The 25556-nt window shown below is 35.9% G+C and overlaps 1 protein-coding gene across 5 annotated transcripts in view; it reads right to left on the bottom strand.

Annotated features, from left to right (window-relative positions):
- Nucleotides 1–25556, bottom strand: part of CARMIL1 (capping protein regulator and myosin 1 linker 1) — a 344245-nt gene that overhangs the window by 58008 nt on the left and 260681 nt on the right. For all 5 annotated transcript variants that reach the window (XM_030929491.1, XM_030929490.1, XM_030929489.1 and 2 more), the window contains 5 exons: nucleotides 23877–24005; nucleotides 21820–21951; nucleotides 10703–10878; nucleotides 7696–7783; nucleotides 4907–5056 (listed from right to left, as the gene is read on the bottom strand). In XM_030929491.1, the coding sequence (XP_030785351.1) occupies nucleotides 4907–5056; nucleotides 7696–7783; nucleotides 10703–10878; nucleotides 21820–21951; nucleotides 23877–24005 (675 nt within the window). The remainder of the gene's footprint in view (nucleotides 1–4906; nucleotides 5057–7695; nucleotides 7784–10702; nucleotides 10879–21819; nucleotides 21952–23876; nucleotides 24006–25556) is intronic.

The raw sequence follows: 25556 nt of genomic DNA, 5'->3' as shown, positions 1-25556 counted from the left end.
ACTCAATAGTCTGTGTTTGGCAACACTGTGAATAGATTAGTTCAGTTAATAGCTGTTGGTACTTGAGAATAAGGCTGTCTGTTTAAATTTCTTCTAAACAATATTATTTTGACCAAGTCAAATAGACTTTTGCTGAATTTTAGTCTGTATTAAAAAACTTAAAATATATATATTGAAATTTGAAGCTGAATTTGTTAAAGGAACATAATTGCTATTTTGTCATTGGAGACAGGATTCACAAAGATGCATTCGGTAATAATTCAAGCCTTTTAAGATTCTTTTCCTAGGAAAGAGCAATAAGCAGACAAACTGCTCCTCTGCATGAATATCTTTTGATTTAAAACTGGTATGATGCTCATTAAAATAATTGAAAGAATTACATACAATTAGTGAGCTAGTTATGCCTAAGGAGCAGACACTGGCTCTTCACTTACTTGGCATACTACTTAAATTCCAAACTTCGGCTATTTTTAAAAGATGGTATACTATATATGGATATAAATTAAATATTTAGAGATAACTAATCAGTAGAACTAAAACTGCATCCTTCAATACCCCAAGGACCAGTAAGACACCAAAGTTCGAAGATATGGCTCAGAATACTGATTTTCTAAGAGCATCCGACTGCAGAAGAACAGATGGTCTGTGAACAATAAAGATTCTAAAGAAATACATGTTTCAGCATGACATATAAGGCATGTGGGCTGAAATGATAAGAAGCATATAGGAAAACGAATTAATCATTGTCACCAACAAAATAACACATAGAGAGGCTCAGGAGGTTTCTGGTAAGTCAAAAGTGGGCAACTTCATTTCTAACAACTGGATAACAATTGAGCACAGCGGATATTTGACACAGTTGTTTCCAACAATGTTTAAAAACTACAGGCTTCCATTATGGTTATACGACACTGCGCCTTTTACTTGTGTTTCTGTTCACATGTTCATTTCATCTGGGGCTAGTAAGTACCTGTATTACAGAAATCAATGTGGTATAATTAAATTGAATGCAAATTTTAATCCTTTTGTAAGAAATACCATAGATGAAATCCACAAACTCATTATAGCAGACTGGTTAAATGCAGACTCTGGCACCAAACTGCCTGCCTGTGGTTAATCTTGGGTTACTTACTTAACTTTTCTCTCCTTCAGTTTCCTCATTTATTAAACAGAAGGCATTAATAAGACCTTATTATTCAGGTTGCTATGAAGACTGAACTGGTTAACAGTTATAAAGAGCTCAGAATAGTGCCTGCATGTCAGAGGTACTACATAAGTGTTAAATACATGAATAAGAAGGCTTTTTAAACCATCTGATTTTCTGCCCTACAGTTAGGGAGATATCACACTCTCCAGGACTAAGAGAATAGACACAGGCTAAAAAACAATGCAGGTTATTTTAATAGTTTGTGTTATCTTCCTCCCCACTATGTCCTACCACCTGAACTAGATTACCTCTTAGTTTCTTCTAGTTACAAGAAAAAGATCATTTACCTTATTGGAAACAAACAAAATTCCCTTTTCTGACACTCTGTTTAAAAAGAACAGCCTTTTTCTTTAACTTTATAAAATTAAGTTTGATTAGAAGCTTAGTTATCCTCCAGTAGATTACAGATCCCAAGAAATCACTCAATCATTCTTACTTCAGCCTTCGCTTAGTCAAAGCAAAAGTTTAATTGTTGTTGACTAAGTGATGAATTTCTTTAAAAGAAATCAATCGTATGGATTATTGTTTCGAACTCCAGGAAGGTAAACATTAAATCTCAAATTAATATAAATTTCTACACCTAACATGCCCTTAAACCTCCCCTAGTGCAATGACAACTATTGGTTTTTTAAAGAGACTTAAGCACTGAAATGGAATTGACATTTGGACCAGGGAGAAATGGAAGAAAACATGAAGATAGAAATCCAGGGGCAGGGGACAGAAGGGGTTCCCAGAATCTCTGCCCAGTTTCCTAAAGAAATGGGTTTAGTAGCTAAGAACATCCTGCACAAGAAGTGCCAGGATCTGTGAATAAACTTAAATCTGTGAATAGCAGGTTGGTGATGTGTCAAAGTTCCTTTGGAAATCATAGGGAAAGTTTCACATCTTTGGGCTATAAACAAACATTTTGGTAATAGTAAAATTACAACATCTCCCAAAGCAATCAAATTCAACAGTGCTGTAGCTCCATCTGTGGCACAAATTCTATCCACCAGGGGTTTTTAATTCCATGAGGGAAAGGTTGCATGCATGTACTTATGTACTTGCCCTTCTGATAGTTTTCTACACAACAGTTAATCTTGAGTCCTAACTTTCTGGATCACTTAAGATAGAAATGTTGCCAAGGAAAATGCATACATTCATTTAGAAAACCATCACGAATTAAATGCACCTCCCTTTGAAATATGGACTGCAAATTTTTTCCCCGAATGGCATCATATGAGGGTCACAACTTGAAATATCTGGTAATGGATGTCGATAACAAACAATAATGGTTTGCTACCTTGATTATGAAAGGAAGCATTAAAAGACCAATCTATTGCTCTACTCCTTCCAAATTAGCTATGAGTTTGTACCACCTAAAGCTCAGAAAATAGATTTCCTTTAGGAGAGGGATCCCTGCGCTTGGGGCAGCTGCTGCCATGTGAATGGTTCTGTCTTTGGGTGGCTTGGAATTGATGGTTAGGCTGAAAGTATACAGGAAATCATTATCAATAGTATAGAATCCAGACTTGCACTTTTTATACACAAAAAATATTCTTTTTCATTACACTAACAGCAAATTTAACTCTGGTTTTCCACTACTTAACAACTTATTAGTCTCGTTAGAATAATGAATGAAGACAATATTTATTAGAAAAAAAGCTACTTTCACGACTTAAAAACTCATGCCTACCTATATATTCCTTTTTTGATGAAGAGCTCAGCCTCGTGTTTCTCTGTCACTCCCTCAACACTGAGGGTCCTGCTCCTCACCCCAGGACTCAACACATGCTCATCTCAGGAATTGCTCTCCCTGCTTATCTCCTTGGCCCTTTAAACCAGATAGTCTAGCCTCCTAACTTGGTTTGTCCTGAGAGTTGAATTCAAAGAGACCTGCATCTACTCCTGCCTCTTTAGGCATCATGGCAACACGAATGTTTTTACAATGGAAGCTGCCTCACAGGGGCTGTGCCTGCTGCAGGGCTGTCCCTTAAGTTCTGAGGGTGGTCTTCCAACTGCATTTTTAAAAATTATCCCTTTCCTTTACCCTCAACTCACTCACTTAAAAAAACAAAAACAAAACAAGAAAAGAAAAACCTTTTTCTTCCTTTCACAAAACTAAACGAAATTAATAATAAAAAAAAAAAAAACTTACTTCCAAACAAAGCTTACACATTTAAAACCAACGTTATCGTAGCTGAGTTGGTCTTTCATAACCATTTCCTCATTTCAAACCACATCATCTATAAACCCAGTAAAATACATTTTACTAGCTTATTTTTTCTTTTACCCTTTTCTAATTTACACATGACCAAATAAATTAGGAAACGTGGTATGCAGAATTAATTTCAAATTTTTAATTCAACTATATTTCCTATTATTTATTTTCTTTTAGGACTAGTCTAAGAGCTTTTCAGAACAATTGTCCTATAACATAGTGTCCAACTTCTAATGCCTCAAAAGGCAAACAAACTCAAAATACTTATGAAATATAAATTTTATAATGAGCTGGACAACCAAGTTTTTAAAAACTTGACAATTTCCTCCACCCAGATTAAATATATGTGCAGTTTTATATAATTATATAGAAAATTGTTTTTCAGCTTTATTTAGTGATATGAGGATGTTGCTTGAAATCTTGGATTATACATTAGGCTTTCTTTGCTATTCTCCTTGTATAGGACAGGATTTTACATGGAGAACCCTCAAATATTTTATTCACAGACTTTAAAACACGGTAACAGTGGTTTATAAATAAGTAAACTTCTTAACACACTACATTCTCTCCTAAGCTAGGAAAGTAATATCGGCCATATCAGATCCTTGGTGTTCAAAGTTAAAACAAGTACTATTTCTTAACAATGGTTTCATCTAAAAATTACTAAAATCACAAGCTAATGTAGAAACATTTGGACATACATGTAACCAAAATCTAGTCTTACCACCACCACCTCAGATTATAAGGAATTATTAAAAAGTAAACATTTTGTAAAACATAAACATACTGAATACAGAGGATGATATAGACACAAACAATTGTTTCACGGTAAAGTGAGAAGTAGCTATGCTGATTAATATAAATATTAAAATAATGAAATAGGATTCAGATAAAATTGTCCTCAGACTGAAAAGGTATTAACGACCTAGATACTCTAGTTATAGGGCCAGATGGATATGCTACATGAAATTTAGAAAATGGATAAGAAATTAAGACCTACAGTTAGGTAAACACTCTAGTGTGCATTCGATCTTCTAAAGCACATCAAATCAGGTTAACGAAACACAACCTCATCTAAACAGGAAGCCCAAATTGAAGGGTTTGTCAAAAAATTGTGTAACAAAAGAAAACCGGTAAGACCAAGAAAGTCACCCTATATATACTTTTTATTTGAAAAAGTCTTTCTCCACATTTTTAATGGGTTACTTATAATTTTAACTGAAGATATTTTCCTGTCACAAAAGTCTTTAAGAGTTACCTAATCTACTTCTCTTAATTAGGAATTTTCCCACTAGGGATACCAGGCCTTAGATGGGTGCTGAAGCTTCAGCTTATTCACTTCATTAGTGGCCTCTTCAGGACTTTTCTGAAAGAATTCTCTGGGGGTGGGGAGAGTGTTTTATTTGGTCTGATTTCAAAAACTGAGATTTGTTTAAAAAAAAAAAAAATGGCACAATCCAGTGAATAGGGTAACAGTGCCACCAGAGGATGTGTCTTACCATACAGGTATCCAGATCTTCCAAACGCTCTATCTCTGTTAGCTCCTCCACTGTGATGATGGAACGTTTAACTGGCTTCTCCTCAGTCAGCTCGATCTCTAAGGATTCTTGTTGAGGAAGGGTCTTGCCACGTCTGCTGAAATGGTCAGCCTAGAAGGTCAAGACGTGTATGAGGAGAAATTAAAGCACAGAGACCTGAAAGGCTGGTTAGCTGGATTTCTGAAGACATCTTCCACAAGATGGCGCAGTGGAGCACAACGTTGACGAGATAAGGACAAGTCTTAATATATTAAGAGTACAGTAACTTACCTCTTTTATTATCTTTCTTTGGATTCAGAGTGTTTTAAGCAATAAATTATAAATCTCTTTTAGTAAATGCAGAGACAACTTAGTAGTGTTCTTTTTATTAATTTTATTTGATATTTCCTCCGAAGAAATTTCCTTCTATATCTAGTACTAAAAAGTATCTGAGAGCAATAAAACAATTTCAACTTTCATTATTTTTAAAGGAATGAAAGGAAGGAAATTACTAGCAAAATTTTAATTACTGCTAGCTTTCACTGTTTTCATATAATGAATACCATATTTGATATGATTTCTTAATTTCCAGTGTTATACTTTAGGTAAACATAACAAATTAAATAAGAGGTAGAATAAACTTAGCTGAAATTAATAAAACTTCAGTGCTGAGCTGATCTGACACCAGGAACTTTGATTTAATTCTGAAACACTGAAAAGCAGTTAGCAAGTCTATGGAAACTTTGAGAACGTTTACAAACTTAAGTTGGTGAAAATGGTATCTGAAAGTCATCGAAAACAAGGTTTCATTTTGAAGATAGTATTTCCTTCATATGGGACTTAATCTCTTTCCTTACAATCTAAATCAGCAGTATTAATGCTAAAATGAAGTTCAAACCAAAAGTGCATTCAGCAAATTATTTCTCAATTAAAAAAATCAATACTTTCTGAGTAAATTCTTTAAGAAAAAACAAATGCAAAACAGTGAAAAATTCAAACTTTCAGTGTGGTTCTCATGTGAAGATTTCTGTTAGTCTAATATGTAGTATTTGTGTCATAAGTCAGCATTTTAAGGCCATTCCTGGAGCTATGGGTTAGCAACAAATTTTCTTAAAAAAAGTTTATTTTAAAAGGGTGCTCTAGGCCAGGTGCAGTGACTCACATCTGTAATCCCAGCACTTTGAGAGGCTGAGGCAGGTGGATCACTTGAGGTCAGGAGATCAAGAACGGATTTCACATGGTGAAACCTCATCTCTACTAAAAATACAAAAATTAGTCATGTGTGGTGATGCACACCTGTCATCCCAGCTACTCCGGAGGCTGAGGCAGGAGAATCGCTTGAACCTAGGGGCGGAGGTTCCAGTGAGCCAAGATCACACCACTGCACTCCGGCCTGAGCAACAGAGCAAGACTCCATCTCGAATGAATGAATGTATACTCTATTGCTTTTGTTTGTACTTATTTAAAAAAAAGAAAAGGCTGAATTAGGAGCTCTAAACAATCATGTAGCTCTTTACTGTGCCAGGAAATAGAAAACAGTGTTTCTTACATTCAATGTGGTAATAAACTGGTTTTTTATATTTCCAATTTAGCACAAACCAATTTACTGTTAAAATACAATAAAAAAGAAAAATCAGAAAAATAACATGTGTCTGGAGACTCTATCTTTTTTTGGTGCTATAATGAAAAAACACATTTTTTCATATGCACTGATATTGGAAGCTCAAGAAGTTTGTGGATGCTTCCTCTGGGGAACCATCCATTAGTGGGCCACCTCTGGTCCACAGGCAGCATTTGAATCGTGCTATTAGAGATGTCTGTCTTGTCTTTCAGATTTTAGAAGGCGGTCTTACACATTTTTCTCAAATGAATTTTTCAAAAACATGCATTTTGTCTGCTTCATGTAGAAGAAGCTGTTGCTACTCCTCCCATTTTAGGATTCTCTAGTGTCAACCAACAATTCAACACCATGAAACTGGCATCTCCATCCCACACAGTTAAGAAAACATTGAAGAGTTATTTTTCTTGAAGGAAACACTGCTATAACTTTCCTGGGAGACTTCCACTGCACCATATTGAGACATAAGATATAACCAGTTATAAAAGCTTCATCTGTACTTCAGAGAACTTCCTCAAGTTTGTGAAACATGGAGTTTCTGACACATTTTTTCATATGCACTGATACTAGAAGTAAAGCCCCCTACCTTGATGGATTTTTAAAAAAGGCACAATCCAGTGCCATTTTCTAGAGACAGTGCCCGTCTCCAGATGAAGAAAATATTTTTTTTTACCTTGGTTATATGCAAGGCACCTGCTGGGCAGTCAGCAACTATCCATCACTAAATTATGCCCATTTTGTTCTTGCACTTCCTTTATTCAGATATTTTTATTTTCTACCATATTTTTAGAATAGTCCATTATCAAATAATCATATCAGCAACAAATGAGCAAAGATACATTAAAATGTTAATTTTAGACCTCAGTCTCAACATTTCTTCCCCAAACTTTTGACCGTCATTATAAATGAACAGTAAGATTTCTGGATATAATCAGTTCTGCTTTCCCTTATCATTCCTTCTGGCGAAGTTCTAACATGCTCCAGAATGGCCAGAAGCAACATAGAAGAGAAAGGAAGAAAATCAAGATCACAAACCATAAAGCTGTAATAGTGTGAAATGTAGAAAAGAAATCACATCCCCACACCGGAAGTCATCCTGCATCACAGCAGAGATGAAACAGGAGGTCCTGCTCAAGATGTGCACAGCACTCACCAGTTTATGATGGCAGTGTGAGAGTGCATCCAGGATTTCATCCACAATTCGATCAGACAGGAAGGAGGCCACTGTCAACTTTACTTCACTATGTGAAAATCAAAAGGACAGAGTATTATTTTAATTTGTGCAAGGGGGGAAAAATCATCCATCCTTGCTGCTACAGTGATAAGGTCAATTGTGATTTCATTTCTGTCTTTGAAAGTAGAATATAAGAATGTGTGAACAGGACTAAGGATTTCCAAAAATAAACCTTAAACACTGCCATAAACACACAAGTAATAGACTTTCTTTACCAATTTCAACCTGCCTCTGCAATTTCAAAACTCAAGATTTAATGGTAGAAATGAAAAACATCTGGATAAAGACAAAGTTAATGAGAACCATATGTACCATGTGGTGAGGAACAATTCATCCATTGACATAAAGGAAAACAAACTTGGCCTGGAGTAAATTAAGAAAGTCTAGCCTGATTGTTAAGTCTTAGTTACTGCTTTAGTATGCATATCACTCACCCTTTTAAAAACCTTTTCACCAATCAAATGATACCATAACTGCTTCTGCTTTGACTGGCCATCTTACTTTGAATATTTACAAAATCACCTACCCTTATCTTTTATGAAGACAGGTTACTGAAATTTGCAGTTCTGGTGCCTGTTGCCTGACCTCAGAAAGTTGTCCACACAGCAGAAAGTGGCTTGTTGTTTTTACTAATAAACAGACCCAGCCACTAAGAGTCTGTCAGATGGCTGGTATTTTTGTTTGCATTTTTGCAATTTGGTATTCCCAAGAATTCCACTTTTATGTGTGTTCTCGGTCTGAATATCTTAATGCACATATGTACAAATGTACATTAAGCACAATATATTTAAAGGTAAATATGTGAGAGAAATACATACCTATATTCCAACATTGTCTCATAAGCTAACATTGAAAAGATATTCGTGTAACACAGAAAAAATCTTGCCAACCTAAAGGCAATAATTTGCATGGAGATTTCTCTGCCCGGGGAGATTTTTGAATAGAAGTACTCTTTACTTACAGTAAAAATTATCTTAAGCTAAAGATAAAAAATACGTTTAATTTCTGCCCCTGAAACAAGGTTATCACTAGCTATTTGCTTTATCTGATACTTTCCTATTCCCCAGAGGTGTCTACTGATACAAGATTCACCCAGGTCTCATATTAAAAATACAGGTTACTGGTCCCACTCCAAACTCTCAGAGGGACCTGAAAATCTAATTTTAAGTACTTCCTCTGATTCTTTTTAGGCATGTTTAGAAATTATACTTCCTCATAAAACTATAGGTTCAATAGCTTCTCCTTCTCTCTGAAAGTGGGTAGGAGTGGTTTATCTATTTCAAATTGTAGCACCAAAAAAGATAGAGTCTTAAAAACGCAATTATTTTTTAATATCTCAGGATCGTTCTATCATTTTGCTATTGGATACTATGCTTCCTTACTGGTTAAGCTTCCAGTCTGCAAAGCTTTTAGAGGAAAAGAGTCAACTTAACCTGCCCATGCAAACATGCATATTATATGAATGTATACATACATGCATGTGTAGGTGTAAATATTTTCCTTCTATCAATGTTCAGTATAATGCATTATAAAAAGCCAAGTAAGGAGTTAATGGACATAAAATTGATTCATTGATGTGTGTTCTATACTGCTGTTCAACTTTCAGAATCTGCCTGTTTTCAAAGGAAATGATCATATTTGACAGAATTTGATACTCAAGTAAAGCTATCAGAATAGGATCTATTTGTGGCTGAAACCATTATTATGAAAGAATAGTAGTCAACATATTATTTTCTCCTTAATGTTTAGGCATCTCCAACAAAAAAAATTCTGAAACAACCGGTTATAAGAAAATGTAAGCACACCTAGTGAAGGGCTAGAGTTTATAAGGTCACCGATAAACTCTATAGGGTCCTATAAATCCTCTATAAGACTTTTCTAAAATTTCTCAAATCCTTCCAATTGCCTTACAATTCAGCTGAGTAGGATTTAGGGGCTTTAGTTAAACAAAACAAACAAATAAACAAACAAAAACAAGGCCTGAGATTATTCAGTTACTGCAGAATTTCTAAATCCTCAAAGTTCTATAATCTGGATTTAGTCATCAGCCTTTGATATCTAGTTAACGACAATATAATTTGGGGCTTGTTTTGTTTTTGACTCATTTTTCTCATGGATTGTCACTTAGCTATATCATTGTGTGTTAGTACCACCCCCAGCTCTATAGACAGGAGCTATTATCTCTGCTACATCTAAAAATCTTTATCAATATTCAAAAATGGTTAAAATGGAAAATTAAAAAATGTTTCTGAACTTAGTTTTTAGTTATCTGATTCCCCAACTAAGAAACATTATGAGAATAAGCTGAGCTATAATGTAATATTGGTGATGGACCAAGAGTCTCTATGTAAAAATTCAGAAAAGTTTGCCAGTAATCACAGCTTCTAAATATTTATATCTTGTCATATTTTTCAAACTTTCAAACAGAAATCTAGGTAAACACTGCAAAGATACCATTAATACACACATAGTATTACGGACCCACCAAAATAACCCAGAAGGAAAATATGGTAAGGTCAAAGTGGGCCTCTGCCTATTTATAGGCTGTGCATTTGTTCACAGTTTATGGTGGTAAAAAGCAAACTGATCTCAATCTTCAAGCTAGTGACTTACAAAGGTGAAAGATAAACTTCAGAAACAGAAAACAGGGATTACAAACATGTACCCCCTCTTAAATATAAAACCCTTAAACAGAGCAGATAATTCTATGACCTTAAGTAATGCAGGCATTTACGTGATCATCTTATTTTGGAAATGTATAAAACCTATGCATTTACGCACAGTTATATTTATACACAGTTTCTGCCTATTAAACATGCCTAAACACATTATATATGGATACAGCCAACAATAACCCTCTTTACAGCTGCCTCAACTGCATTTACAGAAATTGCAGCTCCTAGGTTTATTAACATTATAAACCTACCTAATTTTGTTAAGGATATCAATTCCAGACTGCTCCAACAGGACATTTTTAACAAAGGTACGTGGAATAGAAATCTTTTCGGTGCTGGCATGAATCAAGTCTTGTCGAATGTGGGCTTTTTTCATCACATTGGGACAAAGATTCTCAGCAGCATCAACCATGGACTCAAGCAACGCCTGCAATGCAGCACAAGTGAAGGGAAGAGATGATGACACTGCACCAGAGACGCCCGCCATAAAACTGAAAGGTGGTAATATATGATACGGAGCCCTAAGTGAACAGGAGCACGACAGAGTCCCAGAGCACAACCAAGAATTCTGAGCTGCCCTGGGGTGACTTGTGACTGTTGGATGATCATTGATCTCTGGTAATCACTTTAAATCAGACACTTGGCAGAACCAAGCAAGCTTCACGCTGGCATCTGAAGTGTTATGGTGTGTCAGCTGTATTTAACACAAAGCCATTAAGGAGAAGATTAAAATACACAAACATCAAGCCTTTATACACCCCCTTACCACAAGAAATTGTTTTCCCTGGTACTAGAAAATAAAGTCACAGGCAACCCTAGTAAATATATCATACTTGAATGCTTCTGAGATTCTGCAAATCACAGAAACCCCAAATTAGGGTGAACCATTCAATTGCTCTATCAAAACAGGAGTAGCAGAAAAATCACAGAAACTACTGCCAATTTTACTCTTTTAAAAGAAAAGCTTTAGTGTTAGGTAAGATATTAATTATTATGACAACAATAAACAACGTGAAAAATAACAGACAAAAACACCAACAGCACTTTATAGACAGCATTAATAACAACAGTTGAAAGACATTCATATAGCACTTTAGAGTTTGAAAAATGTTCTGCACATTTTATCCTTCCAACATCTGTGGAGATGGGAAGGGCAGTTATTCATGTGATCACCATGTTACAGTTGAAGAATGTGAGCTAAGGGAAGTTAAATGATTTGTCTGAAATGGGTGATACGGTTGGAAAGTGTGGAAAGGGCATCAGCGCAGGTCAGATCTAAATTTGAAATCTAGCTGAGTGACATTGGACAAAGTTACTGATCTCTCCATTTTACTTTCCTTGCCCATAAAATGACAATAAACGTTCTCACCTTATAGGATTATTGAGGATAAATAATATTACATGTGTAATGTGTTCCACAGAGTGTCTAGCACACAATAAGAGCTCAGTATATCACAGATATTAAAAGCTCAATATATCACAGACATTATTATTAATCTGATTTCAAAGACCGTTCTTAATGATAAGAAACCCAGTTTTTGAAAGTGAGGCTTGGATCCTATTAACTGGTCCAGTGTGAATAAGGACCAATGAAGCACTATTATCAAAAGACTAGTAGAGTGGTTTATCTGCTCACATATTAAAATGCAAAGCACAATCCACCAGTAAAATTTCTCATTGCACTGCAGTATGAGCAGCAGAGTAGCATGCTGTTTACAAGGATCATGTGGAAAACCAGGGGAAGAGAGGAGGGAGGCAGCTGTTTGAGAAGTTTCCAAAAGCCCTTCCTATTTTGACAGTGGTGTGTCCCCATTATAACTCTGGTTGAATAATCACTGAAGTAGTATATTTTCCAAGAAAGCTCCTATACCAATCATCTGCAAAGAGATGCAAGTAAGTCAGTTTAAGGCAAATTAGTTTCCTCTTTGACACTGAAATAAACACATTCTGTTCTAGATGGAGTAATAGTCCAGCACTCCTGATACGAACAACCTCAGGAATTAATACTCTGTTTTAATTCTGTCATGTTCTTCAACATATCAGTTACTTTCTGAAAGGTCTCCCTGCATGACAGTGCTAATTCTGTTTGAATGAACTCTACACCTAAAGGGAAGAAGCCTGGCTTCCAATGTAAACTCTGACATAAAATTTCTGTGGAATGTTAAGTGAGTAGTATTAAGTGAATAATCTGCAGATCTCTGCATTTTCATCTATAAAATTATATAAGGTCTCTTTCTGCTCCATGAACACGTAACTTTGACCCTATAAAAAGGAATTTTAGCCTGTCTTAGGCATTTAATTAATCCAGCAAATATTCTGCAGTTAGTTCCTTACCACCACCTTTATCCCAACAGTACAATACACCACTTTAAAAGTAACTTCATCCAGGATTTCCTTTGATCCACACAACTAAAGGTAGACTTTAGATGAGGGAACTGGGGCTCACAGGATGTAACTGACTTGCTCAAGGTTGCTCAGCTGGTCACTGGAGTTGGTGAGATGGGGACTCAGGTCTTCTGTTTCCTACTCTTGTTTTCTATTCTACCCATCCTCATTTAATGGCCCTGATCAGCAGCCAAAAGAATGTGCCTTTCATCTCTGCTTTATTACTTAAAAGTTTGTTCCCTTGTTCTCTTAAGTAAACAGTTATCTAGGGCTGCCAGGGTGAACTTTGCAGTGGCAGGACTGGGAGGAAGATGAGAGTGGACTGCAGCCTCTCCCTCATGCCCCATGGACCTCTGCACACCAGACCCTGTTCAACATCCATCCTTCCCATGGCTTCAGAGTGTTACTTATATTCTAGTGAGTCTCAACCAAATGTTTATCTACAATCACCTATATAATACATATGATACATACACAATAAAGCCTAGGGAACTTTTCCACCTGAATATTCTGCCATGGAAAGTTCAACTGCAATGTGTTGTCCTCCCTTCCCCACTCAAACAATAACAACTACAACAGCAAAATCAGGCTTTCTCGCTAAGTTCTTTACTGTGAAAAATGGTATCAAACTAGGTGAGAAATTTGCAAGTCTCACTAGACTCTACCTACTCCAATCCCTTCCACCACAACTATCTCCAAAACATGCTAAATTTATTCCTAGATATTTCCTCAAAAGTGGAAATACGTCAAAATTATTATTCTTTAGCACAGAATAAAAATCCCTGAAGTATCTGGTAGATGCTGAGCTTGCCAGCCTCATTTCATGACATATCTCTCCATTTCCTTTATAACTAGTCATAATCCAATTATGGTTGTAGTTCCCCATATGATCCAGGCTCTGTTTCCATGCTTTATACACACTGTTTAAAACTCTTGACCTAGATTCCTCCATTTCCCCCTCTGGGCCAGAATAAAACATCTGTACTCCTCTGTACTCAGTTCAATATTTTTCTTTGAGAATATTTCTTTCTTCCCCTACTCTCTTCACACTCCAAGTTGTATTTGATGACATGCTCTCTTTCCTGATGCCATACAGTGGGAACCTCGGTAATCAAAAATAAAATAAAATAAAATAAAATAAAATGTTCAAGAAGTTAGTGATTTTTACCCATTTTTGGGTCAAGACACTCCTTTGAGGATCTGATGAACACTCATCCAGAAAAATTTATATACAATTTTAATAGAATTCTGGAACTTCACAGAGAGCTAGAGTCATCAGACTCTAGATACAGAGTTAGAACCTGATGACAATTGTGAAGTCCCACCTTACATCCCCAGGGCCTGGCACACTTCTTAAAACAATCACTAAGGAACATATTAAAAAGTATTACACGCCCAAGGACTCACTAAGTATGGGTACTATATAGTCCATCTTTTCTGTACTAAACTTCAGTGCTACCTCTGTCATTTCTAACATCTGAATACATGTATGGGTCTATTTCTGGGATCTGTTTTTATGATTCATCTACCTCTGCATATTGTCCTAATTATCCTAAGTCTTAACATGAGTAGAACAAGACTACTAACCTTCTTGTTCTTTATATGTGTTTGGGCTATTTTCGAGCACTGCTTTTCCATATGTTTAGAATCAACTTTGTCAAGTTCTATTAAAAATCTATTGGAATGTCTATTAGAACTGTCAAATAACAGATAAAGTTGGAGAAAAACTGACATCTGTAACAGTAACTTTCCCTACCCACAAATATGACACATATTTTTACTTTAGAATTTCTTTAAAGTCTCTCAATAAACTTTCTCCATTGAGGTGTTAGAAATTTTTGTGTGATTTATTTCCTAGGTACTTTAGATTTTTCGGTTACTATTTTATTATTATTATTATTATTATTATTATTATTATTCTGAGATGGAGTCTCGCTCTGTCACTCAGGCTGGAGTGCAGTGGTGGCGTGATCTCGGCTCACTGCAACCTACATCTCCCGGGTTCAAGCTATTCTTCTGCCTCAGCCTCCTGAATAGCTGGGATTACAAGCATCTGCCACCACATCTGGCTATTTTTTTTGTTTTTATTAGTAGAGATGGGGTTTTGCCATATTGGCCAGGCTGGTCTCAAACTCCTGACCTCAGGTGATCCACCTGCCTCAGCTTCCCAAAGTGTTGGGATTATAAACATGAGCCACCATACCAGGCTCTCTGTTACTATTTTAAATGGTGACTATTTTTAATGACATTTTCTAACTAGTTGTTGCTGACATATAGAAACACAATATTTATTTATTTATTTATTTATTTATTTATTTATTTATTTATTTATTTATTTATTTTGAGACAGGATATCATTCTGCCACCCAGGCTGGAGTGCAGTGGTGTAATCATAGCTCACTCCCACCTTGCTGGGACTACAGGCACAGGCCACCATGTCTAGCTAATTTTTAAAATTTTTGTAGAGATGAGGTCTCACTGTGTTGTACAGGCTGGCCTCAAACTCCTTGGCTCAAGTGATCTTCCAGCCTCAGCTTCCCAAAGTGCTGGGATTACAGGTGTGAGCCATCATGCCTGGCCTCATTTTTTACATATTGTTCTACATCTAGAAACCTTGTCATACAAATTCAATAACTTACCTGCAGATTCTTTTGGGTTTTCTATGTAGGACATCATAAAATCTGCAAATTCTGATAATTTTTCTACCTTTTTAATTCTTACATTTCTCATTTCTTTTGCTTATCATATTGCACTGGCTAAGACCTTCAGTATAAAGCTGAATAGAAGTGATGATAATAAACATCTTTGCCTTATTCCTGACTTTAAAGGAAGTATTTCCCCCATTAAAAAAAAAAAATCTAGACCTAGCAAAAATTGGAAAAAATAGGACGAAAAACATCTATTACCCTAACTCTTAAAATTCACCAGTTGCTAATAATTTGCAATATTTGTTTCTCCCTCTCTCTGAAACACCTGAAAGCATGTAGGCATCATGACCCTCACTGCTAACTTTTTAAGTTATCCATTAACAGCTTATTAGTTTTCAGCCTCTCCTCACTTCCAATATTGGTACTTAAAATTATGTATTTCACCCTAAGTACTGGTTTAGTTGCCTCCTACAGGTTCTTATGTTACTATTTACACTACTGTTCAATTCCTTATATCCTCTGATTTAAATTATGTCCTCCTCTTTGACCCATGAGTTAGAAGTAATTTTTAAATTTATAAACATGTGGGGTCTTTTTTTTTTTAGCTATCTTTTGTTATTAATTTCTAACTTATTTGAATTGAGACGAGAAAATATGGTCTCTGAAATTGTGCAGATGACCTTAATGACTTCGTGAGCATTTTTCATAAATATTCTACGGACACCTGAAAAAAATTTCACATTCTCCTTTTTTTGTGCACTGATTGAATAGCTGCATTAGATTGCAGTTGAGATTTCTGTTGTTCAAATCTTCATCATCATTTTACTTGATCTATCAGTTATGGGCAGTTATTTTAAAAGATCTCTACCACAATGGCAAATTCGTCCATTTTTCTTTGTAATTTTGTCCACTTATTCATTCATTTATATACGAAGCCATATGATTAGATGCTTACACACTTGAAATTGTTACATATTTCTGGAAAACTGGACCATTTGTCATTATTCACAGACCTGTTTCTCTCTGGTGATACCTATTCTATGGCCATTTGGGTGGGATCAATTCTTCTGGCTTGGAACTCAACCTTGTATGATATTTAGGATCACTGTCACCTCCCCATGTCAGTCACTATGACACCAAAAATAACCCAATATTTCCTAATGCTCTTCTAGAAATGCAGCATAACTTCTAGTTTAGTGCCTCTGTTTTAGTGATTATACTAGGAATTTTAACATGCATATTTTACTTCATGTGTAAAGCAACACAGTCCAAAAGAACTTTGAGATGACAGGAATATCTGTGCTGTCCAATAAGGGAGGCAACAGCCACATGTGGCTACTGAGCTCTTGAAATGTACATAGTGCAACTGAGAAACTGAATTTTAAATTTTGTTTAATTGTAATTTTAATGGCTACATGTGGTTAATGCGTAACACATTGGACAATGCAGTTCTAATGCTGAATTCTTAACACTTCTCCAGAAGAAAACTAAGACCTTGGATTGCTTTAACTGACTTTCTACTAACTTATACACTCACTTTCAGTATTTGCTTTTTAAAATTTTACAGCATGTTAGACATTAATGTCATTGTTTCATGCAATGTTACCATTTCCCCATATTTGGACTTTCCCGGCTCATTAGTCTTTCACAATTGTAGCTCAGACTACATTTTTAGATAATTTTTCTTTGTCCTAAAGTATATCCTTTAGTGTTTGGTGTGTGTGTGTGTGTGTGTGTGTGTGTGTGTAGTCCAGTGACAGTAAATGATCTCAGTTTTTGAAGTGATGAAAATGCTTTCACCTTCACTTGTAAAAACTAGGTCCATTGAGTATATAATTCTAGACTGATATGTTATGTACTCTCTAAAGTTTAAAGATACTATTTCATTGTCTTTTGGATTCCATTAACTATTGAGAAGTGAGCTGTCAGTCTTAATACTGGTCTTTTTTTAAGTAATAAAAAAAGAGCCTCTCCCTGCCTGCCCCCAACCACCAACTCTGGCCTCCTTTCAAGATCTTTATCTTCAGCGCTCTGCACTTTTTATTACAATGATTCTAGATGCAAATTTGCTTTTATCTATTCTGCTTTAGGTTTCACTGCGTTTCCTGCATCAGAAGATTCTGGTCTTTAATTCATCTCTGAAATTCTCAGCTGTCATCTCTTCAAATGTTGCCTTCCCCTAGTCTCTGTTTTCTTTTTTGGGGGGAAATCTAAATTAGGCTTATGTTAAATTTCTCATTCTATCCATATTTCCTAACTTTTTTTTATATAGTCTTCATTTTGTTAGTCCCCGTTTTACTACCTTCAGACAACTTGCAGTGAACAGGCCTTGTTTTTGAAACATGATAATCCAATTTTGTTTTGATGTATCTCTAATGACAGTTATGAGGGTCTATATTTCTTAACTGTAAAAATAACTAATGGTACTTAGGAAGCCTGTTTAATATTTGCAAAATAAATTGGATTAATATCCTTAACTTGGCAGCTATGCTCTTATATTCTTGCAGTGAGCCAATGACTTGTAATTCATTACCAGCAAATACAACTTCCATACTAAAATGTCCTGAAATCTTGCTTTCTTTTGCTTTGGAAAATATAAAGTCTAGAAAGAAGAAAACTCGAGAACTCTTCTGGCCAAACTGAGTTAATAGTTGACAAAATGCCATCTAAACCCCTCAGGCCTCATATCCTAAGTAAAGCTGAAATTTACCAGTCAAGTATTTTACCATTTAAGCCCTGAATGAAATTAAGAATTTCCTAGGCCAACACAAATACTCTAGACTTTAAGTCCAGAAGGGAGAAATGAATGTTTCCTTATGTTAAAACATTCGATTCCCCCTTGTTCATCTACTACTACTCCAGGAATGAATGTTAGGATCAAAAGAGGGAAAACAGGGGACTGTTGTCATTCTGAAATACCTAAAACAGGCCAGTTTAGAGAAAACATCATCTCCTTCAAAGAAGAAATTTCTCCAGACTTACTGCTTTATTCTCCTCCAGGAAGTATAGTAAGAAGGCCGGCTTATCTGGCCATTTATTTTGCTTTCTGAAATAATACTTTGGAAAAATGGCTTAAAGAGTTATTTGAACTAATTCTCATTCAATGTTCAAAATGTCTATGACTGGCCATGGTACAGGATGATTAAATATTAGAGCTGGAATAAATCCCCCTGATTATCATGAGGCCAAGATAATCTTGCAGAAGGAAACGTGGTCCAAAAAAGTTAGGCAACTTGCTTAGAGCACATAGCAGGAAACCCAGGACACAAATCTAGGCCCGTTGGCTTCCTTTTTTTAATCTACCACTTCCTATAATAAAAACTATTTTTACAAAATAACTTTTAAACAAGATAATCCATCGACTTTAGCTCTTGCGAGTTTAACATGTTAATTTTAGAGAATGTGGGAAATAGAAAAAGGAAACTTTTTAACTAGGAAAATTTGATAGTAGTAGTGAATTCAATAAGAGACACAATAGTTTGATTTAAAACTGAACACTGGTTATATTAAAAATACACTTTGCCTACATAATTTTAAGAAAATCAATGCAGTGAAAGTTTATATAAATAGACAAATGGTATTTTTTTAAAAATAGTAAAAGGTTGTCCACTTGTCATGTAAACTGGAAGGAAATATAAGGAAGTCCATTAGAAGTATCAAAACTGAAATGTGCACCCAATTAAAAGAACATTTTAAAATACATTTAATTAAGATGCTTTGGTTGAGGATTTTCTCTGCTTCATTCCAGACATCCCCAAAGGAGAAGAAACTTGAAACTCAGAAGGATGGAGAATAATAAAAACAAGGGAGTAGGGAACAGGAAAAGGTGGGGAAAAGGCCATTTGGAGGCCTGGGACCTTCGAAATAGTGAGAATGAGAGAAAAGCATGCTACGATATTTGCAAACAAGGAGGCGATGATGAATGGAGAACACTGGGGATGTTTAAAGAGGGGTCAGAGAAATCAGCCTCAAAAAAAAGTAGGAAATGCCTATTTACAGAAAATATTTTGAATCCTAAATATATTTATATTATTTTAGGCTTTTAAAAATACATATAGTTATACTTCAGATATTTTCCTTCTGCTCCCTCCTAAGAAAGAGACTGGCAAGAATCCATTTCAACAATTCCATGCAATGAGAAGAAAATGAACACCAAAGATATAAGGGGTGGTTTGTCGTTTAGACCAGTTGAAATGACAATTTTGAAGCTGTTTGATAGGAAAGGTCCTGTTACAAACGTTTCATGCCCATTTAAATTCTGGCCAATCTTCAGTATGGAATAAGTTCTTACAAATACTTACAAATTTGTAATAAGTATGGAATAAGTTCTTACAAATGAAACAAATTAGGCAATGGATATGAATCCATAATTTACAGAAGAAGAAATACAAAGGGGGGATGAAAGTACTTGATGCATCACTGAGTTATTGAAGAAATCCAAAAAACACAATGAGGCCAGGAGTGGTGGCTCATGCCTATAATCCCACCACTTTGGGAGGCAGAGGCAGGCAGATCACTTGAGCTGATGTCAGGAGTTTGAGACCAGTCTGGCTAATATGGTAAAACGCTGTCTCTACTAAAAATACAAAAATTAGCTGGGCGCGGTGGCCGGTACCTGTAGTCCCAGCTACTTGGGAGGCTGACATGGGAGAATAGCTTGAACCCAGGAGGCAGAGGTTACAGTGAGCTGAGATCATGCCACTGCACTCCAGCCTGGGTGACAGAGCTAGACACCATCTCAAAAAACAAACAAAAAGACACAATGGAAATTTTTTTTCCCCATTACATTGAAAAATATTAAAAGGTTGATAAACTTAGCGTTGTTAAAGATGTGGCAAAATCAGCAATTGCCTGCACTAATGAATAGCAGTGTCTGAATACATATGAAAGTATAATACTATTTGACACAACAATGGGTCAGTTATAGACATTTACCCTAACTAAATTAATCAGAAATTATAAAATAAATTATGCTGGTACATCTATGCAATGGAATACCACATAGCCATTAAAATGATTATTCATCAACCTATAATTGTATTCATGACACTGTACCACATAGAATAAGGTTACCAATCAGTATGTATAGTATGATCACTTATATAAAAAACTGTTTATATAGGCACAGAATGTCTAGAAATTCACTAAGATATTAACAGAGATACTCTGGGATCTCAGGGGATTTTTTCACTTTCTTTTATTCCCTACATATTAGTATTGTTCAAACATTTCACAAAGAGTAAGTCAGTTTTTACAGTTAAAAATAAACAACAAAGCCAATTTTGTTTTAAATATGTTATCCTTCATGGAGGATAAAACAAGTGCTATTAATTAACAAATGGTCTAGCAGAACTCTACCATCCACTCCTTTTTCTGCCCATTTGTCTCTGCTCAGGATGGAATAAAAACCACCATGATTAAATAAAATAAAAATGACACACAGAGTCTCTCTGTATCATATGCACAGGAAGACAGGGGATTAAACGCCTTAAAAAGAAAACCCCACATTTTCTCCTTCATTAACTTAATTTTCAAAGAGAGTAATTAACATGCTGCAAAGTTATTAGTGAGTTGCACTTCAAATCCCTATATGCTGCAGTAATTGTGTTCTCAGAATAAAACCGGCCAAATACTTATACAAATTCAGACACAGTGTTTACAGGCTGCCTTGATAGGCAGATTGGAAGTGATGAAAACTTTCTGAATGTGAAATTTATCTAGTGTAGCTGTTTCTTGAAGTTACTTTAAGCAAAAGCTGGTCTTAGATTAGTCTATTCCCCTAAAATTTCAATAACTTTTTTTTTTTTTTTTTTTTTTTACCTTTTTTTCAGTGAATCTATAGGCAGGTCTCTGCAACTTTGAGTACCTTGTAATTACATTTAAATACCTTTCCTAGTCTTTCAACCAGCTCCTTACAAGATTATCTATTTACCCAGTGGCAGACTCCCCATATAAGCACTATCTAAGTAATGTAAATGTACTTACCATCATTTTTCCCATTCTCTAAATCAGATGTTAATAACAGAAGGTATTTTTTCCTGAAGCACACTTCTCTTTCTACTCCCTTAATAGAAATCAATCATTCCTTTATCAGTGGCAACCCATAATTTATTAGGTACATTTAGAGGTTTACCATCAAAAATGATTATGTAAGAAGTCTTTCCAAAACTTATAATGAAGCTGCAAAAGACACAGTATTCAATTTTTACTACAAGTACATCTTTGCAGCATGCACACATACAAATCTATAAAACACAGATAGCTATGGAATAAAATGCTATCACACATAGTTAAATCTTAACAATTTCATTTCCCAAATAACAAATCCCACAAACCTTTAGTTGTTCATCTACTACTCTTGTAACTTCTCCAGCCATTGATTCCAGGGTCTCCTGAATTGGACTGGATAATAAGCCACTGGCTCCCGCCCAAGATGCACCACCAACATGGTATAAATTTGGTAACAACTGTAAGAGAAATAAAAAAAAAACCTCTTTATAACTGAGTAAATATTTCAATCAAAGCCATTGCAGAGTGAATGAGAAGGATCTCTTCTCAAAGGCTCTTTGCACGGATTAATAAACTGACAGACTATGGGCATTCATTTTTATTCAACGAGTCATAGCAACCCTAAGAAACACTAGACTGGGTATTAGGAGACTTTCACATTGACCACTTCTGTCATTAAGCAGCTTTGAAACCACAGGAATAATACATTAACTCCTCATGTCTTTTTTTTTTTCTTTTTGAGATGGAGTTTTGCTTTTGTTTCCCAGGCTGGAGTGCAATGGCATGATCTCGGCTCACTGCAACCTCTGCCTCCCGGCTTCAAGCGATTCTCCTGTCTCAGCCTCCCGAGTAGCTGGGATTACAGGCACATACCGCTGCGCCCAGCCCTGCTTCGTGTCTTAATTTCTTCATCTGCGGTATGAAAGCTGAGCTGCTTTTACTTACAACACTTCTGTCACCAAAAGTGTAGGTGCTTGCCACACCAGGCAAGTCTCCAGTTCTCTGCATACACTAAATGGGTGTCCTACAAATCTATTCAATTCAATTTTGACACTGTCTACCCAGAGTTTGCCTCGGATCACAAAAGTGAAGGACTCAGTCTCACCAGACTATCCTCAATTCAGATGGCAGTCACAGGTCCCAGGTTGTTACTGGTACTTCTAACAAGCCTTAAATTCAAGGGGTTCCCATAAATCCTTTCTCAGGTTCCATAATTTGCTAAAATGACTTACAGAACTCAGCCAAGCATTTTATTTACGATTACTGGTTTATTATAAAAGATACAGCTCAGGAGTAGCCAAACAGAAGATGTATAGGGTGAAGTACGGAGCTGGGGGAGCTTCGGGGGCGCTCTCCAGGTATACAGACCTCCCAGCATGTTGATGAGTTCATCAACCCAAAAGTTATCTGAAGACTACTGTTTAGACATTTTATGGAGGACCCATTACGTAGACATGACTGATTAAATCATTGGCCATTGGTGCCCATTCAATCTCCAGCCCCTCTCCACTTCCATGGAGTCCAGGGGGTGGAGCTGACAGATTCAGTTCACTAATAACGTGGCTGGTTCCTCTGGCAACCTTCCCTATCCTGCAACTTTCTAGGGCACAGGAAGAGTCACCTCATTAGGATAAACTCTGGTGTGATGAGAGGGGCTTTTCATTAATAATAAAGATGCTATTATCATCTCTGTCACTCAGGAAATTACAGGGGTTTTAGAGGCTCTGTGCCAGGAACCAGGGACAAAGAACAAATATTATAACAAAAGATGCTCCTATCATCCCTATCACTCAGGAAATTACGAGGGTTTTAGAAGCTCCATATCAGGAACTGGGAACAAAGACCAAATATACATTTCTTATTGTATCACGAGAGTATCTGATTGATCTACAGATTCCTCATACTCATGACATTCAGTGATTGTGTGATTCTAACAGCAGAATCAAAACTAGATCTCAGTTTTTCTGACTCACAGTTAAGTCCTTGCTCTACACTAAGTCACACATTGGGAACCAAAGTCTAATGTGAGAGAAACTTCCTTTTAGAGGTAACAGAGGGGAGTTTCATGTTATCAGCTTAGAAGCAGAATCATTTTAAATGAGCTATTACTCATTTAAACTACAGCTCCCTCTCAGTTGTTGAGGGCCCAGTCACACCCTCTGTAAATCACACTGGCCCTCTGCTTTTTATTCTGTATCTTGATTATTGGTAATCAGCACAGGTACAGAAAGGAGGTCAAGGCTAATTCAGTTCACTTTGCCACTTGTTAGTAAACTTGGAATTGGGTAGAGAGAGAAAGAAAGTTGAAACTGGTTTCCAAAACTAAATTTTATTAAACGCTTTTATTACACCAGACTCTTACACAGACTGAAGTGAAACTCACCGTTTTAGAGTTCTTAGCATCACGCATGAGCCGCTCTGCTGATTTTAAATCTTCCTGGATAGCATCTCCCCCACAATTTCGTAAGGAGTTGAGATGATCTTGTACTTTCACACATATTCTGTCAATCATCTGCTCCAAACCAGAAAAAGGTAAGCATCCAAGTCAGCCCCACCGATATTCAGATAGAAGGAAACACAGAATGAAGGAGTATGAAAAAAACTTCAGCAAACCACAGAATGCATGAGGATGAAAACCTCAAACCCTTCTAACTGGAATCATTGAGAATGCTGCTTATAAGCAATTATTAATTTACTTTATTCATGCAAGTAACCTTTGGCAACTTTAATGCCAGAAAAAAATTGAAGGCATTTCAGTCCCCTTTCCTGCCTTAGGGAATGCAGCACACAGAACAAAAGTGAACACTTCTTGATGATTCAGAAGCTCACTTGGTGACATTTTGCTAGATACTAACTCCTTCATTAACTTTTAGTGAGCACCCTCTATGTGTTAGAGTTAGGTACTGAGGAAACAGAGAAATAAAATGTGCAACACTGAGACTGTTACAATGACTACAAAATGATGCCCGACAGCCAGTTGGTCTCAATACTATAGAAACCAGAGTATCTCTTAAAAAATGGTTTTTTAAAAATCGATTCAATTACATCAAGTATTTTTCTTTGTAAACTAAGAGCCACCAAAAAAACAAAAACAAATTGAAGTTTTATTATACTGACATAGGTAATAATAAAGTCAGTATCGTCTAGTTTCTATTACAGTAAGATGCCTCCCCTGCCAGGTTAATTGCACCTAAATCATTCTCAACTGTTTAAAGGATATAAATACAAAACCCAATGGGAGATGGTGGATCCCTATGGTAGACAAAAAATATTACAAAAGGTAAGATTATGCTCTTCTATATTTGTACTCATACAAGAAAGCATGAAGGAAGCCAAGAAGTCTGAAGAAAAAGATAACTACAGTGTGGTTTTAAAAGTGTCTCCAATATTTTCGTCAGAGCTGCCGGTTGTCTATCTATTTCATGTTCTTAAAAAAATTATTCATGCTTCAAAGACCTTACATGTCAAGAGTCCTCTTCCATCTGATAATTCATTTGGTAGAGGAGACAAACAATATTCTTTTTTTAGTTAAATTCGCACTTCTCTATTTTGAATTATTTGATATCATAACTATAGGAAGCTAAAGTCTGCCCTTCTTCCCCCATAAATTTCAAAATGATAAGAGACTTTTACACACTATTCCGAAGACTTCAAGTCTGATTACAAAGCCCATGTTTACTTGCTGCAGCACTGCCATCTCTCTTGCCTTTTTCTTTGTAAAGTCAGGTTCATAATATCTACCGCACCTTCTTTACTAGTGTGTTATGAAGACAATTCAGTAAAATAACACCACTCAAAGCACCTATTACTGATAAAGGGCCAGTAATGCCAAAGTTCATATATAATAAAAACAGCTCCTATTGCTGTAAAATATATTGAGGTTACATAAGTTAGTATCTTGAGATCTCCACAGGAAAAAGAAGTTATATGAATATTGCTTCTCACATCAAATTCTCTGCCTAAAATCCCTAAAATTTAAGATAAGAAAGTTATGATTCCTGCCTATGATTGTAGGCAGAAATCATATCTTTCTGCATTTACACAATGCCCTGCATAGAGCTAA

Source organism: Rhinopithecus roxellana, chromosome 4, assembly GCF_007565055.1.
Source record: "Rhinopithecus roxellana isolate Shanxi Qingling chromosome 4, ASM756505v1, whole genome shotgun sequence".
In the NCBI taxonomy this organism is placed as follows: Eukaryota; Metazoa; Chordata; class Mammalia; order Primates; family Cercopithecidae; genus Rhinopithecus; species Rhinopithecus roxellana.
Note: the sequence above shows the minus strand (reverse complement) of the source record. Positions and strands in the feature narration are given on the sequence as shown.